Raw genomic sequence first — 17,821 nt, forward strand, 5'->3', positions numbered from 1 at the left:
GTGGGCTGCGAATCTGAGAACTAAATCAGTTTCGCCCAAATTTCAGAATTCAAAATATTTGTAAATTCTAGCTCGATCATTCTAGAATTGTCTTCCTGTTGTATTTTTGTGAAACTGCGAATAAATTTTTGAAAATGTGTTACAAATTTAGTTTCTGAACTTCCATTAATCCAACATGCCAGAAGTTTCGGGTGGGGTGAACCCTAACCCCCCCCTCTAAATACGGCCATGGCCACGAATGAGTAGCGTAACCCAGTCACGGAAAACCTACGACTGGGTGCATGGGTGTTGCCAGAAATTTTTGTAGGGGTGTACAGGTGTTCATAAAACTTGAATAGTAGAAACTACAGTAATTATAATTCATTGATTTTCTTTATTTTACTTCGCTTTTAGTGCCACTTTTGGCTAATTTAAGAAGATGGGGATGAGTGATGGCATGATGAAATTGATGAATGCCCAGGCCCATGGGCGTAGGGTGAAGTGCCCATATTTCGGATAGGTTCCTAATTTCGGATACCAAGAAATTTCCACCTTAGAACAGCAGCGCCGAAGTGCAGATAATGCGAACTAACACGTTACTTCGTCCCCCAGTTGCACCCTTGTGCTTGACCTTGAGCAATGTGTTTTTAGTGTGTGGTTGATATTTTTGACTTTTCCGGAGTTTTGATGTAATATTTCACCATCCAAACTTAAGGCCTACAACTAGAAGGTTAGTATTTACTCACTTCTATCTAAATTTTATATAATCTTGAGAGATTCAGCAAACATTTTTACGTAGTTTCAGTCACGTTGTTTCAGAGGGTGAACGCAAAGAATCGCCATATTGAACATGCGACTGGGTTGCCTAATTTCGGATGCTACACGGGTACCTAATTCCGACTATCCGAAATTGTGCACCCTTTCTAAATACTCATGATGTGTTATTTATTTTACAGATGCCTGGAGGAAAAAGGAAAAACTGGTCCCAAGAAGCAATGAAAAATGCTATCGAAGCGGTGAAGAAAAAGGAAATGGGATTTCTAAAAGCATCTGAAGTATTTAAAGTTCCAAAATCCACTCTTTTGGATTATGTAAAGAGTGAAAATGTTGATGAGCGATTGTCATCATCAATTGGCCGGAAGTGTGCACTTGGCAGTGAGCTAGAAGAGGAACTTTCAGAATATTGCAAGGTGATGGATGAACGTTTCTATGGATTAAGAAGACGTGACATCCGAATATTAGCGTACCAGCTTGCAGTGCGGAATAATGTTAATCATCCATTCTCAGCAACGAAAGGTTTAGCTGGAAAGAAATGGTTGAGACGCTTTTTAAAAAGGCATCCTGTGCACTCATTCAGAAAGCCAGAGCTGATTTCGTTAAGTACGGTTAAGAATTTTACCAAAGAAAAGATCTCGGCATTTTTTGATATTCTTCGACCAGAACTACAAAAGGTGACATTTAACCCCACAAAAGTTTTTAAAGTTGACGAAACTGGAATCTGTGTAGTTCAGGGTACTCCGTCTCAAGTCCTGAGTATCAAAGGCAAGAGGCAAGTAGCTCGACTGTCTTCAGCAGAGAGAGGTTCGCCAATCACAATTGTGACGTGCATGAGTGCAGCAGGAACGTTTGTCCCTCCACTGATCGTCTTCCCACGTGCCAGGATGAAGCCTGAGCTGCTGATTGGAACGCCACCAGGGACGGTATCAGCCTATCATCCATCTGGGTGGATACAAACCCATATTTTTACTCAGTGGTTTGAACATTTTATTCGAACAGTCAAGCCATCAAACGAAGATCCGGTGGTTCTTATTTTAGACGGGCACTATTCCCATACAAGAAACTTAGACATAGTTTTGTTAGGAAGACAACATGGAGTACACATTGTGTGCCTCCCACCACATTCAAGCCACAAATTGCAACCCCTCGATGTTAGTTTCATGGGTCCCTTCAAAAAGTACTATTCACAAGAAATAGATTTGTGGCTTGATAATCACCCATTCAAAGCAGTGTCAATGTTTCAAATTGGTGAAATATTCGGCAAGGCATATGTGAAGGCAGCAAACATGCAAACTGCTATGAACGGTTTCAAGACATGTGGAATATCACCCTTTGACCCCACAGTTTTTAGTGACGCTGATTTCTTACCAGAACAGCAGACTAGTAGAGGAAACACTCCTGCACATGTCTCGCCTTTCGACCTTCGGCCTCCACCAACATTGCCTTGCTCCTCCACGATCAGTAGAGAAGCTGGCAAAGCAGCTGTGATTACTGCATCTCCTTATCAGAAGGAACTAGTTAAAAAAAAAAGGATCAAACAAGCGAAACATGCAGCAATAAAACAATGAAATGTAAGAGAGCTATTTTCAGAGAAGAGAAAGATGACGGAGGAAAGAGAAAGAAGAAACCAGCTGTCTCAAAAAGATCGAGAAAAAGCAAGCCAAAATCGATTGATAAGGATTCATCCGAGGATGAGGGAAGTGTCTCCGAAGAATCTATCCACCTCGTTTCCACAGACGACGAAGACAGTGCAGATGAAGAATGTATCTATTGTTCCGTTCCCTACCGTGAAGATACATCTGCAGAAGATTGGATAAGATGTGTGCAGTGCCTCAGATGGGTCCACGAGATGTGTGCAGGAACAGACAAGAATGAATGGAAGACTTTCAAGTGTGATACTGTCAGTGACAAAGAAAACTAAAATTGATTTCATGATATCTTTCAATTTATAAGAACATACACGTCCTTTCTAGACAGTCAGTTGATTTCATTTTATGAGTTTAGCAAATATTTTAACTATATTGAAAGCTGAAATTTATCATTAGTAACCTTATCCGAAATTGGGAAATACCCTATCCGACATTAGGCAACCTTTTTGTCAGACAAAAAATATGCATACAATTCTTTGTTTCTTAAAATATACCAATTATTTCTTATAAATGTTAATATAACTTTCAGAAACATTAATAAATATATGTTCAATGTTTATTAACACATTTATGGCTTATTTTGTTTACATTTAGGTACTGAAAATCTAATTTGAAATTAAGTATCCGAAATATGGGCACTTGACCCTATATTTAGTTCACGTAAGGGAAGGGTTCAACTTTTGGTATGATTAGGGTTGCTATATTTCATAAGTGAAAATCCGGGACACTGCTGACCGGAAGCTTGTTGGGGTGTGTGTGTGTGTGTTGAGGGGGGGGGGTGCTGGTCCCGACAAAGTTGTGTGTATGTACAGTGGGATCCATGAGTTTTACCGTGCAAATTGTCCATCACTATGTTCGTCCACTTTATTTCACCCAATATGAGATTCAGGAATGAAAAGAAAACTTAGAACAAGCTGTTGACGACTTCTGCACCAGCATACATAAACATCCATTGCTTAAAAACACATAGAATGGAAGAAAAATTTATGAAAATAGTCATGGACAATTTATACGGTAGCTGATACTCATGGATCCAACTGTACATATCCATTATCATATTCTTTCGAAATTTTTAATCTTGCAATTCTTTTCGGTGCCATAATGAACTAAGCTGCTATCTCACAATGTCGAAACTTTATTTGAGAACTGCGGACTGAACAGTGCGGACACCCAAGCACTAACTGTTTACAGTAAACAGCTTATTATGCAAGGAAGAGATTTGCAACTGAAATTCAGTACTGCTAGCAGACGGCGGCGCTATCGTGAAGTCAAATATCTTTGCATCATCTTCTTGTAGAGTGAGATTATTTCCGTAACAGCTCTGGCCGTTCTGCGCTTGCACCTTGGGAGCGAGTCATAACTCCCGACGCCTCCAATCAAGAAGTGAACCGCTGACGTCATCTCTACTCTGCGCCTATAGCCAACTCTATTGCTCACGCTGTACACTGCTCGTAGACTCGCTGGCCAGACTCGCGCAGTCAGCTGGAGATGTTCCGAATGTACTCGTGCTTCTAACTCGATAACTCTTGTATCATCGAGAGGGAGCGGTTCAATGTACAGTTATACTGTTTAGTAAAGTAGTATTTTAATATTACACATTTAAATATAAATAAATTTGAGGAAAGTATAGTCTTAATCATTTCTTCTTTCCCACCCTATTTCAGGACATTTGTGCACCCCGAAGAAACTATTCGGGACACCAGGACAAATTATATCATTCCGGGATTGTCCCGGAAAATCCGGGACGTATAGCAGTCCTAATAATGAACAGGCTATCAAAATCCAATCTATCAACCAGGTCATCCAACATTTGACACACTGTTCCAATGAATGAGGGATAGTCATCTCACATTTTTGGAAAAAGTTGTTGCAATTTTGCAATGTGTTCAGAGAAACGTGAGTTCAATTCTACTACAAAATGGTCCAAAAATGGACAACGAAGGTCTACATTGTAATAATCAATTGTGCTCTCAGCTGGTGCATTGTTCCTTCAGATGTGACGGCTGGGTGTTCTACATCTCTTTATTTCTTCATCATAGTCGTCTCTAAGTCTGTTTTGGATTACATTTCATTAAAGTTCTCAGAACTTTTAAATACCTCTATTAGAATACTGGCATGTTCACAGTACTTGAACAGTTCACCTTTTGAGGTGCGCAACATAATCTTGCACTGCCTGATAACAATTTGGTTAGGACAAGTGGTGATATTTCAAAGTTCCCACAGGTTACACAGTGAAGAAACTGAAGAGCTTGCTGAAATATTTCTTTTCTGCTAGTAAAAAAAAACACAATTAGTGAATACAATTCCACAAGTCACGCTACGTACTTAGTGTTGATACTTTTCTGTCCATCTTGTGCAAAATAACTTGAGAATGTTACGGTGTTTTACTGATTTTCTTGCACTGCCTATTTAAAAACCAAATTCCTTTAAGAAGACTCGAGGGGAAGGGGGGAAATAACTGATTTAACAGCCCCAACGCAGTTTCTTATCACAGAAATCCCGAAACTATCAGGAAATTGCAGACATTTGGTCTGCAGTCCCATCTGGTGTGTGAAATTACATAATTTCCTTCCCATCCGTATCTCGTCCTATACGTCTCTAATTTAGGAGAATGAAATAAGTGCGAAGAAATTTTTATCAAGAAGCTGATAGAACAGGTAATATGTTAATTTTACTGGACCTAAGGGAGGTTTGGACCCGTTGAACCCCCCCCCCCTTAAATACGACCATGCCCAGGATCCCAGGCGTGGATTCGAACCCGAGACCCCTGGCGTCGTAGCGCGATATGCTAACCACTCTGCCATGGGGGCCGGCAGTAATTATGATTACAATCATTATATTATATTATATTATATCCTGTAGGAGACATTTCTACTCGATCTGCCAGTTCATACAGTGTATTGGAATGCATAGTTATATTTTGCTATGAACTCTTACACACATCGTTCAAGAGTGGTTTTGTTGCGTGGAGTCTTATATAAAACTCTAATATTTGAAAATGTGAAAACTGGAACAATTGAGCCAGTTGAGGCTGCGTGAGCCCAAGAGCTGCTTTATGCGGAGACAAGGCCGGAAAAATTCCGATCTTAGATCACCATCCCCACCACCAATGAATTTGTTTCTTGAGTTTTTATTTTAAGTATAGACGGTGTTAAAGGCGGAGCTACTGCGGAGCATGCGCACTCGTCTGGCTCCCCTGGAACATCCGGTTACGCTTACGGTGCTATGGACGATAATATGAAACGGCAAAGTGGAAATTCTTTTACAAGGAAATAGCGTGTCAGCTGCATAGCATACGGTTGCACAGTTCGATCGGGAACAAATTTATTGAGTCAAATATCACTTCGTAGGTTTTCGAAGGACGAAACCTGTTGATACAAGCAGAACGAAAAAAAGGATTGGTACCCGTGCAAATTTGTACGACTTGCATTTTGTTACAAGCATGTTGATCGCTTATCTGCGTATTGTGTTGTGGTGAAAAGAACGGCTCTTAGTAAGGTTTCAAACCGAAGCGACACGCGACAGCAGTGGTTCACACCGAAGTGACAAGCGACCCAGGCCCATTTAGTCTATAAATAAGCATTTACCACGCATGGGAAATCAAGTCTCAGGCGGCACAATACACGCCATTGGGAATCTGAGCGACACGTGCAGCTTGTCGCGTTCCTTCGGTTCGATACATTTCGTTGATCACTGAGGATTCACTTTCAAGTGGCACGGAGATTATACACCGGAGCGAGAAGCAACGGCCCCTTATTCTAAAGGAAACAATCCACCTTGCATGCGAGTACAATAGACCGAGGCGACACGATGCTACTGATATAACAGACCAGTCCAAGCGACACGTGCATTTTCTCGTGGTGAATTGGTTCGAGAGGAAGCTTTCAGACTGAAGCGATACATACGTGTCTCTTGGAAACCAACATTAAAAAATAAACAATACCTTCTGAATAAAAGCGACACGACAAATTGCAGGTGTCACTTCTCGCTTTCATATCGCTCGGACTGGGCCGTTTTATCATAGAATATGGTTTTATCAATACCGTGCATTGTGTTATTTGCGCAAGCGTGGTGAATGGTTTGGTTTAGATCGAATGCTTCTGTCCGAAATCTCGATATCGCTTGTCGCTTCAGTCTGAAAACTCCCTTGTTGTTAGAAGTAAATTCGTGCAAGTGATAGTGGCATGCCACATCATAGGTTCTCCCTAAATCCCTCAGGTGGAAAGGCGAAGTTGAAAGCACACATATTTTCTGGCATTTGCATGTGTCATTACTTCTGCAGATTTGTTGGCAAAGATTCACTTAAGCATACTTAATAATATAATAATATCGCTAATTTTATAGAATTCTATTTCCCTCACTTTTTCATTTACAAAATAATTGAGTATATCTAAACTTTCGTACGTTTTCAGTTCGTCGTGCGTGTACATGAGATGCGTAGTGGTAGTATGCTATACAACTGGCGGCCACAAAGACACGTCATGTTTTAATAATCTGCTCTGCAGTTGATTATCCGACGGATTCTTGACGTCCACTTCTTCATAGTAGAACTTTAACAAATGCCTTTCTGGACTATCGTCGCACAATTGATGAAACCAAGCGCTCATTTCTTACTTCGTATGCCGGTGAATCTGTACTGGAAACAACGGGAACTGGCCTAAACCGGAAGTTCCGGGGGGACCGGGCAAGACCTCACCAATGTTTATGTTTACATTTTTAACACGGTCCATACTTTGTGCACAGCAGGCTAATCAGAACTGGATCTACGGTTTAAAGAGGAATCCAAACCACCGGGTATCGAACTTGGAATCTATTGATTACAAGTCGAAGGCCCGACGACGTTACCACTCCCCATGTACAGTGGGATGCACAAGTATTGGTTGGCAAATTATTCATGACTATTTTCATTAAATTATCTCTTGAGTTGTTGTTTTAAGTCCACTTTATTCACAGATAGGCTAATCGGGAATGTACCTACAGTTTAAAGTGGAATCCGAACCACTATGTGCGGATATCGAACCCGGGACCCCTTGAATACAAGTCAAGGACTCCTTTGTGGATTTAAGGACTAGATTTTTATGTATATTGGTGGAGAGGTTCTCAGCAGCTTGTTCATCATTTTGTGTCAATTCCTGAAGCTCTCATTGTGTAAAAGAAAGAGAATAAACATAGTGATGGACAACTTGCTAGGTAATGCTTCTGCATCCCACTGTACAAATATAATGAAATTGTGGAAGTAATTAGGTTCACCATATACATCTCGCAAACTAGCCGTCCTAGTTCTTAATACGTACAGTACTTTCCAATCCTCATTTGTAATGCTCTTGCACAATTTTTTGACCGCAAAGCACCTTTTAAGGAGAACGCTTAAAAAAATTGTGCTTGGAATGTGAAATAAATACCATAGCTCTTAGGACACTGCTTTAAACATTTATTAATTATATATTCCAAATATTTCCATAAATTTCTAGGACCTCGCGGCCATTTTTTGAGCGCTATTCGTTAGAACATCAAGGAAGCTTCCTGTTTCTTCCCTGATGATATTGAAAATGAAAGGAAATAACGTACCTAATGACGTGTGGTTTTCCTTGCGTTACGTAATAGGAGGCCTTGTGTGACTCGTATTTTCTATTGTAGTCCTTGCTGAAAGCACTAGTAGCGGTGTGGCAACGCTGAAAAGAAGTGGAAAAGATGGCGTCTCCCGTATCGGGGTTCAGTTTGGCATTGTTCGAGTTATTTTTATGTATTTTACAAATTAGTGCAAACTGGAACACTAAAGACTATTTAAAAAGGGAACATTCTCTCATCAAACCGTATCAGGGTAAATTTTGCTTTACCTTGAAAAGTATATTTAGTGCATGGAGTTTTTCGTCGAAGTTGCCGTGACCAGATTCAGAACTAAACACATTATGCTTATTATTAACTACTTGTATAGATTACCTCGGTGTTTATTTTTCATTGTGCTGGTCCAGTTATTAATACCGAATGACATTGTAATGTATTTGTAATGAAATAACAATGTGTTCGAGGGAGAGGAATTTATATACATGGTTCGTTCAAGTATGGTGGGCTCTGTAAACAATGTTACTTTTAGCAAAATTACAAAAACTTAGTAAATTTAATGAGGAATCACATTAGTATGGCAGTGTTACATTGTCAGTGGCGACCACAGACGCTGTGTAATTAAGTGTGAGACCGAAAGCACATAAGCAGAATAAATTTACAATTTGACAATGTGCAACTTTTTTTAAATGGGATCAAGAAAAATGTAAAATAATGTCAGAGAAAATGCTTTGTGTGATCTTTGAATATTAGGATTTTGGTAAAAGTTTACTATCCGACGGACACCTATAACTCCTGAGTTTTGTCAATTTTTGACATTCGTACTTACCTATCTGCTTCGTGGAACATTCCGTGAATGGTTTTTGGGTCTATCCATCCCGGAATCTGTGCGAAATTTAAAGAAAACAATTATTTTCGTTTCAAATTTTTAACTCAAATTTCCCACCGATTCCGGGCTCCGACCCTGGGGTAATTGACTTACCGCCGCTAACATGGCCCCACCTCCGCTCCATTCCGGCTCCCCGGCTTTTTCTATAGACTCCCTGTTAAAGGCATGTTAGAAATTGGCCATAGTCACCTACCCTCAAATGAGCCCCAAACTTTTAAATTTGAAGAAATCCGTTTCCAGGATATGGAAAACTTACCTGAATTTCACACAAGACATCTTCCCGATGTTAGACAATACTACAGGAACGTATTACGGTAAGTAGTTTCTTCTGTAAAAATGAAGAAATCTCTCCGACAGATAGTAAACAAGTACCTTAGTGGGAATTAATGTAAAAGTAAATTGGAACCTTAGAAGAAAGCATTTAGCAACTTCATTTTAATGCTAAGAGAACCAAACCTAGCCTGCCTAACCTAACTACGGAATCATATATTGAACAAAATCTTAAGTAATCGCTAAAACTCTGCACTATGTGTTAACAGAAGTAAATCGAAATCTAACCATATTAAAATTGCATTCGTAGCATGATGAAATCTCAATAAAACAAAAGGAACTTGGGTCGATTTTATTTTTATTTTCCGTAACATTTCCACCCCTTTAAGTAATTTGGCGAATTAAGTTTAGTTGAAATTGGCCAACACAAAAGAAAGTCACATAACTGCACCAGGATTCCAATACGAATCTCTTCAGGAAAATTTTGAGTTGGGCAACTATCATTCATGTTGACTGAAAATAGTGTGGATTAGTCTTAATTGCATAGGATCCACTTTTCAGTCACCTGCTTAATTCTTCCCTTGAATTTTCTCCTATTAACAATTCCTTCTAGTGTATATCTTAGTAATTGTCCTAACTAATTTCTTTTTCTCTTCATCATCTCTAGTTTTGCCAAGTGTCAAGCGATATAGATATATTGCTCATATTAGGGTCAAAATAATAATAAAAAAATGACCAATGCCTGCTGCAAATTAGGTAAAGACTAAAGCTGAGCCGATACCGATGACCGATACCAGCCAATACTTTTCCGGCATATTGGTCTTCCCATGGGGTCCACAAAAATGCCACATGATATTTTCGCGGAGTATAATTATCCTGGAAATTATGCAATATTCAATCTTTATGACTTACTTTGCAACAAATTTGCATGAAAATCAGGATTTTCTGATTATGTAACATCAATTTTATTATTCTGGTGTAATTTTTGAATATTCTAAAGAAAATATATTTGTAAATTGATGCATGGAGAAGAATATTTATACACTAATATTGATCAGTATATTGAACAACTTTTAATTTTTGCAATTTTCAAGTATCGGTATCTGTAGGAATCTGTAAGAGTATCGCTATCGGTTCAAAGTGGTATCAGCTCAGACCAATTAGAATAAATAACCAGTTCTCAACAGAGAGTATAAATTTCTGGAAACAAATTAGATAATATGGTGTAAAGAATTTGTGTATGTAGGCCATAAGCACCGACTGTATGTAGACACAAGTGTTTCTTATATTTTTTTTATTTTGTATGCTTCTAGGTTCGGGAATGACAATTCCATACTGGGATTTCATGGGAAGTACAATGGTAACAAATAACTATGTTAGACTAACACCTGATGTACAGAGTAAACAAGGAGCATTGTGGAATACAATGGTATGTTGTAATGATATTTTTGAAGATTTGTGTAAATGAAAAAGTTCTCTGTTGATAGTATATGATTTATTCATTAATCTTTCTCCCCTGTGGTAGAAATGGTAAAAATTTACTATCCGTCGGACACCTATAACTACTTTGTTTCGTCAATTTTTGACATTTGTACTTACCTATCTGTTTCACGGAACATTCCTTAAGGTGTATTGATGTTTTTTTGATCAAAGTAATTGCAATTTTTCACATTACGAGTACTTCTTTCTCGTAGTCTTTACGCTTGCCTGAGACACAATATGGCACGTACACTTTCCTACATAATCACGCGTCGTGCTTGTGTTTTGTCTATTTTCATTCGTTATGCAGTGTTTCAACCTTCGGTACCCAAGAAATACCAGTGAACAAAGCTCATCTGATCTAATTTTTTAAAAACTTTTTTCGCATTGTTTTACGAAGAAAATTGTAATGTTTCGTGGTGCTAACCGTGAATGGTTTTCCGGGCTCTGCAACTGGGGTAATTGACCTACCGCTACCGTTGCCCTGCCTCCGATCCGCTCAGGCTACCCGGCTTTCTCTGTAGAGTCCCTGTTAGAAATTGGCCGGAGTCACCTCCCCCCAAATGAGCCCCAAACTTTTAAATTTGAAGAAATCTGTTTACCTGAATTTCACCACACATCCACGGCACGTCATATTAGGCATATACCCACACCCCATTCCTTCTAACGAGTAGCTTACATTCACTACCACATTTTCGACATTCCTTTCCTTTCTTCACGATCCCGTGTTTAATTAAATTAAAAAATCCACTGGATCTTCCACACCCGGCACATTTTACCACGCATCCATGACACATCATGTTTCTAACTTTCGTTGCAAACACAGACAGTTCGAAACACTGGATACCCAGTGAACATGAACAAAACACAATCACGAGACGTGATGATGTATGAAGGTGTATGCGCCAAAGGCTATTGTCCGTCGGAGAATTAATTTTCAACAAAGAACATGAATTTCCGCTGTGAAACATTCCCACATGACGTAAAACACCTTCCAGATGTTAGACAATGCTACAGGAAGTTATTACCTTAAGTAGTTTCTTGTGTAAAAATGAAGAAATCTGTCCGATGTATAGTAAATTAGTACCGTAGAAATAAGTCTCCATTACAAAGCTTTCAAACTGGTACCATGAAATACTGCTGATCTCTAAAATTTGCAAGTAAGAACTAATAATTAATGATTAAAACACACTGTTGAGCCACTTTGTCAACAATTGTGCTTCTAACGGTAGCCCTATCTTCCCTCAGGTGACCTGGATGTTTTTCATGAGCTTTAAATTTTTCTGTCAACTAGTTCTTAAATTCTGTATCAGCAAATACCATGTACATTTTTGTTGCTAAATGTTTTTACAAATATAAATAATGTGTAAGCCCATTGATATCACTAACTACGTTCAACCATTCAGACTTGGTGCAAACATGCACAAAATGAAACCAACGTCCTTTTAAGTGATGGTCAGGGAAGTTATCTGGTAAAGTAGATGGTTGACGTTCAAATCACTTGCACTACCAACTGAGAAACATTTCAGTATTTATTTGTTTATTATTTAATGTAGATAATGTTTTGCTTGTTTGCAGCCATGTAGCGTGAGAAACTGGGAGATGCACTTGCACTTCAAAGTCCATGGGAAAGGAAGGGATCTGTTTGGTGATGGCCTCGCATTTTGGTACGCAAAGGACCGGATGGCTGGAGGTGAGGTGTTTGGCAACCAGGATTTGTTCCATGGATTGGCAGTCATTTTGGATACATATAGTAATCACAATGGCCCACATAATGTAAGTGTGCTCTTGCTTTTGTATGTGTAAAGATTGTCTTTGTCCTTGCCATAGAATTAAAACTGAATGGCTTTACGTTATAAAGTCTGAAAGGTTGTTAATCTTTATCACAAACAATAGTGAATTTTAAAAATCTGATATCAAGCTGTTATTCAGAAGATTAAAATTAAATGAATACCTGCATTCTTGCATTATAAGTGTGTAAATAACTTTCGTGGAAATCCTCCAATATTGTAGGCTAATAGCAATAGGCTAATAGCAAATTCGGACCTCTCTCCATACACTCCACCCCCCTCCCCCCCAGCACACACACACACACACATATACACATGCATTCCAGTGTATTATTCTATCAATCCAAATATTTGTTCATGAGTTTTATTGATTTTTCTGATTTTATTATGAAACTTCACGGCTTGAGAAATTTAATAAAAATGATGGTGTTTTTGAATTTCCAAAGAAAAAATGATTTTCTGATACAGCCTAGATATGTATCCATACTTGTGTGTGTGTGTTTATAAATGTAATCAAGGGGTTGCAGGTTTGATCCTCGGTGGAGGCACATAGTAGTTTGGATCCCAGTTTAAATGGTAAGACCAGTCCTGATTAGCCTTTCTGTGAAGTTAAGAACAAACTCAAATGAATTAGTATACAGAGGTTGTTCGCTTTATATCCGACCATTTTCGATTCAGTGCTGCCACTTGGCATATCATGCTGGAACTATGGGTCTGCTGGTGGGGGCAGTGTTGTGTCTGACCTTGTAGGTGTCTGAGTGTTGGTAGTGAATGTTATCAAATGGCGCCGAAAATCAACCGGTATTGGGAGGGTTACGTAATGGCCCTTTTCCATGCTAAGTTTTTATTCGTACGCATTGTGAAACAGTGTCGGGAGGATGGGTTAACACTTGGGGTGACTACTGCGAAAGCTATTGTGGCCCGTTACACACAACAGGCTCTCCTTGCGAAACATTCACCCACGAAAACCACCAGGAGAAGGGCTGCAAGCAAAGTGTCATCCGTAGTTCGAAGGGGGATCCGTTGATTGGCGTGCCAAGAAAATCCCCCGACTCAACGTGATATGGCCCACAGATTTCACCTCGCACCACCAACTGTGAACAAAACAATTCGCAAGCGCCTCAGGTTGAAGTGTGTGCGGAAAGCCCTTGTACGCCACCTTCTACCGCGTCCATTGCCGAACGTAAGATGAACTGCAGGAAACTGTATGAAAAGTACCTGGCAGGTTCCAAATGGAAGAAAGTTGTCACAATGGATGAATCATATGTCCATCTCACTGCTGGTGGTCACATTCGGGCAATCACATACTGTGACATTGACGGCAAGGGGCGCAGCAACTTTGTTCGTCAGTGCAGGGAAAGTTTCTCTCGTGGCTTTATGGTTGTGATGGGATTCGGATATGAGGGTAAGTTGATGATACGCAAGGTGGACAAAAACGTGAAGGTGAATGGCAGATACTTCCAAGACTCCATTCTGACACCTATCTATCGGAGAGACATCCCACAATTGTATGGAATGGACGCGAGCCAGGTGATGATCCATATGGACAAGGCTTCGAGTCATACCGCCAGAACATCACTACGTTTTTATCAGGAAATGGCAGAGGAATTAGGAATTTGTGTCATTCCGTTTGAAGACATTCCTGTGAAAAGCCCAGATGCCAGCCAATGGATTTTTGCGCATTTGGACTGTTGAAAGTATGTCTTCAACATTGCCGCCTGCACTCCCTGGATGGTCTATGAAAAGCTTGCAGGGAGGAGTGGGACAGAATTCCCATGCCGCAGCTTCTTGCAAAGGAAACTGCGATGCTGGGGGTCCAATAGAACATGATCGGTGGTGGCAGTGCGGTATCTCTTATGGTGAGTACCCATCAAAAATGGTCGGATATAAAGCACGAACAACCTTCTGTACTTTATAAGTGTAAACAAAAATGGCGGAAGAGAACCTGAAGAGCTTGAAATATTGGAAATAAATACAAATGTATTTTGTGTATTTTCTTCATTGTATGGCTAATAGTTCATGGGTTGCAAGAGGTGACCTTTTCTCAGAAGGTGTCAACATCTCTTCCTGGAAACTGCAGCCTTGGAGGCTAACTAGGCTCTGGAATCTGTGGGGCCCAAGTTCCGTTTGTTTTATTGCGATTTCATAATGCTACGAATGCAATTTTTACATGTTTCGATTTTGATTTATGTCCGTTAACACATGCTGCAGAGTTTTAGCGATTACTTAAGATTTTGTTCAATATATGCTTTCGTGGTTAGGATAGGCTGGGCAGGTTGGTTCTCTTAACATTTAAATAAAGTTCCTAATTGCATTCTACTAAGGTTCAGATTTACTTCTACATTATTCTCACTAGTCTACAATACTTACTGTCGCTTGTCAATGGAGAATACTTTGTCCATGGGAAGCGTGCATGCTTGCGTAAGGTAATTTATAAGTTGTTTTTTCAACATAAATAACTTCTTTTTATCCAAACAGTGCTCATTACTTTAGGAAGGTTCAAATTTCGTGTGACAATGATTTCCAACATTCTACGATAACACTGATTAACAAAAAAATAATTTCGGCGGATATCTTGGTATCCAACACGCGTTCTAAGACAATTGAAACATGCTGATTCAAAATATGCAAACCATTTGTCTGTAACACCCACCATTCTTGAGATATACGACATCAACCATTTATATATGTTTAACATTGTATCAAAGCAAACAACTCACAGACATAGGTTTCACTAGAGCACTTTTTTGCTACATGGAGTACTATTGAACATGGCTTTACCTAAGAAAATAATGCAAATGCATCACATGACACATATACTATATAGTAACATCTAGTTGAAGGTATAATACATATAGAAAATACTTCCTTAATTTAAGGTGTTTGGTTTGAATTTCTTGGCTGTAGAGTTGCCTTTGTGCTGAGCATTTGGCATGTCGCGCTGAAGCGTACAACAGTAGTCCGCCTACATTGCTGCACTCCATCGACACTGATAGCGTGATTCCATCACCAAGATGTCCTGATGAAAATGTTCACCATGTTCGTCGCTGACTGAACCTAGGTTCTCGGGGAAGAAGTCAAGATGTGAGTCAAGGAGATGAATTTTGAAGGACATGTTGCAACCCTGCTGTCTTCTGTACGCACTAATGCACTTCTGCACAACATTCACATAGTCAGCAGATTTATAATTTCCAAGAAAATTGGCTATGACTGACTTGAATGCCACCCATGCATCTCTTTCAGTGCCACCCACTAAGTCTTGGAAGTGGCTGTTAGCAATGATATTCCTTATTTGTGGACCTGTGAACAGACCTTCTTTCACTTTCGTATAACTTAACTCCGGAAACTTCTTGCACAGGTACCGAAAAGCCTCTGAGTCGTTGTCTAGTGCCTTCACGAAATTCTTCATGAGTCCCAGTTTCAAATGAAGCGGTGGCATAATAACTTTTTCACTCTCAACCAACGGCACACGAAGGACGTTTTTACTTCATGGCTGCATTCTATCTCTGATCAGCCAATTCTTCTTTATGAACTGGGGTGTAAGGGGTGCTCCTTCCACATAGTGCACCCAATAGTCAACCTTAGTTCCACGTAGTACACCCTGGACTGGACTAACGAGGCTCTGCGACTGGCCCCGGCCAGTATAATTTAGTTTGTTTTGTCCTTATTCGTCTGAGTGCCCCTTTACAGCCTCAGCTTTTAACGAAAGTCAGAAGATTTTAATATTTTATATTTTATGCTTTTAGTGATGCAACGTTAGAGTTGTTATTTGTAACGATAAGGGGCTGGACCTCGAATAATGTGACGGGTGCAAAATAGCCTTAATGCTGGCGCACCCAAAATTTTAAATTCAAATTCAATTCTTTATGTAGTGGTGCTTCCTATCTCTGCTATCCCACTCGCAGATGAAGAAGCAGTACTTCTTCGCCTTCCTTATCCAACCGCGCAAGTTGCGTGCACATGTCAAACATATGAACTGTGGTACCCACGACTTACCACTATCTACCTTCGAATCAAAGTATAGTTCATATGCTTTCTTCAGAAACTGTGTAAAAGTCTTCCGATGGGATTTCTGTTAGTTAGCCGCACACGTAGCAAAACAGATCTGGTGAATTTATGTAACCTCTGGACTCAATAATCTACTGTCACTCAAAATAAAAAAGAAACAAATGAAAGTATAGTAATGTGATCTCGAAAATATTTCGACATATTACATTAAGTATAACTGTGTTCACAAACGATGAAAAAAAATTTCGGTGTTTCACGAAAAATAACCAATAATGACGATTTTTTTTTTTTTTGAGGAACGGTATTCCATGAAAAATAAAATTTTGTCGATATCTTCAAAACCTGACGTGATAGTGCAAAACGGTTTTCAGATTTGAAATCAGCATGAAAAACTACATTAGAAAATGTCAACAGCATGTCAGATATCTACGGCTTGTTTATCAGTGTAATTAGTCTTTCTTCTAGGAGAGTATGAAAAAAATCATAAAACAATCAGAACCTCGCTGGGAGTTTGGCTTGTCAATATATGTGCTGAGTGTACCTTTACAGCCCAAGTTTTTATCAGTGACATAGTGATTGTAGTTTTTAGATGTATTTTACATTGTTCTTGATAAGAGATTCATCTCCATGACATTTATGATAGTTAAGACACTTTTATTTCATTGTACTGATTTATTTTTTGTTGTTAAGGGGGCTCGTTTCACTGTATGGGGGAGAAGTGCAAATGGCCTGGTAGGATGCACTCCTTTTCATTTTAATAATTAAATCCATGTGAAGAGTTATTTATGAAACTTACAAAATATTCTATACTCTGTCCCGGCTATCTCGGGAGTAAGTGAACAAAAACAAGTCTGCACAAGTAGTGACGCAAGATGGCTCCATCAATGAACATGTGAGAGGGAAATGGTATTGTGTGGCAGCGTGTACTGCTTCACTCTGTTCACTTTGATTTCCCCCCTTTCTCTGCCACTATGCATGGCCTTGCTCCAGAGATACTGAGACAGAGTATAGTCATTAATTTACTTTTATTCTAAATATCATTATTATAATGAATACTTCACAAAAATAAATGACTTTCATTATGTAAACAATGAGTACTTTTATAAGAACCGTGAAACAAGTGGATCTCTTTACTACTTCTGTCCAGTATTTCAAATCTGTTTGTGTATTTTCCTCAGGGAATCCCAGATATTAAAACTTTAAATCAAGATTTAAAAGGTTGAAAGAAGGTTAACATAGAAAGGCCTAATAGGGCTAAACATAAAAGTTAGGTAATAATCGAGTTAGGTTCGGTTGGTGGTGTTCTGCTTCAATGAATGAAGGAGACTCTTAATTTCTTTTCTGCATGCACGTGTGTTTGCGTGTGTGAGAGAGTAAAATTGCATTCAAGAAAATGTAACATGGATTTAATGTCTTAA

At 39.2% G+C, this 17,821-nt stretch overlaps 2 protein-coding genes across 4 annotated transcripts in view; both read left to right on the forward strand.

Annotated features, from left to right (window-relative positions):
* Positions 1-935: 935 nt before the first annotated feature.
* On the forward strand, positions 936-2,324 carry LOC145991832 (uncharacterized). Its single transcript, XM_083127877.1, has one exon. The coding sequence runs from the start codon at positions 936-938 to the stop codon at positions 2,322-2,324; it is 1,389 nt and encodes a 462-aa protein (XP_082984003.1).
* Positions 2,325-8,060: 5,736 nt separating this feature from the next.
* LOC145991087 (vesicular integral-membrane protein VIP36) overlaps positions 8,061-17,821 on the forward strand; it is a 30,459-nt gene continuing 20,698 nt past the window's right edge. For 2 of the 3 annotated variants that reach the window (XM_083126816.1, XM_083126817.1), the window contains exons 1-3: positions 8,061-8,226; positions 10,440-10,555; positions 12,184-12,381. In XM_083126816.1, the coding sequence (XP_082982942.1) occupies positions 8,097-8,226; positions 10,440-10,555; positions 12,184-12,381 (444 nt within the window). In that variant the 5' untranslated portion in view covers positions 8,061-8,096. Of the gene's footprint in view, positions 8,227-8,343; positions 8,456-10,439; positions 10,556-12,183; positions 12,382-17,821 lie in introns of those variants that run through there. The other variant, XM_083126818.1, reaches the window with a different exon arrangement.

The sequence above is a fragment of the Lepisma saccharinum genome, chromosome 8, assembly GCF_977018435.1.
Source record: "Lepisma saccharinum chromosome 8, izLepSacc3.1, whole genome shotgun sequence".
In the NCBI taxonomy this organism is placed as follows: Eukaryota; Metazoa; Arthropoda; class Insecta; order Zygentoma; family Lepismatidae; genus Lepisma; species Lepisma saccharinum.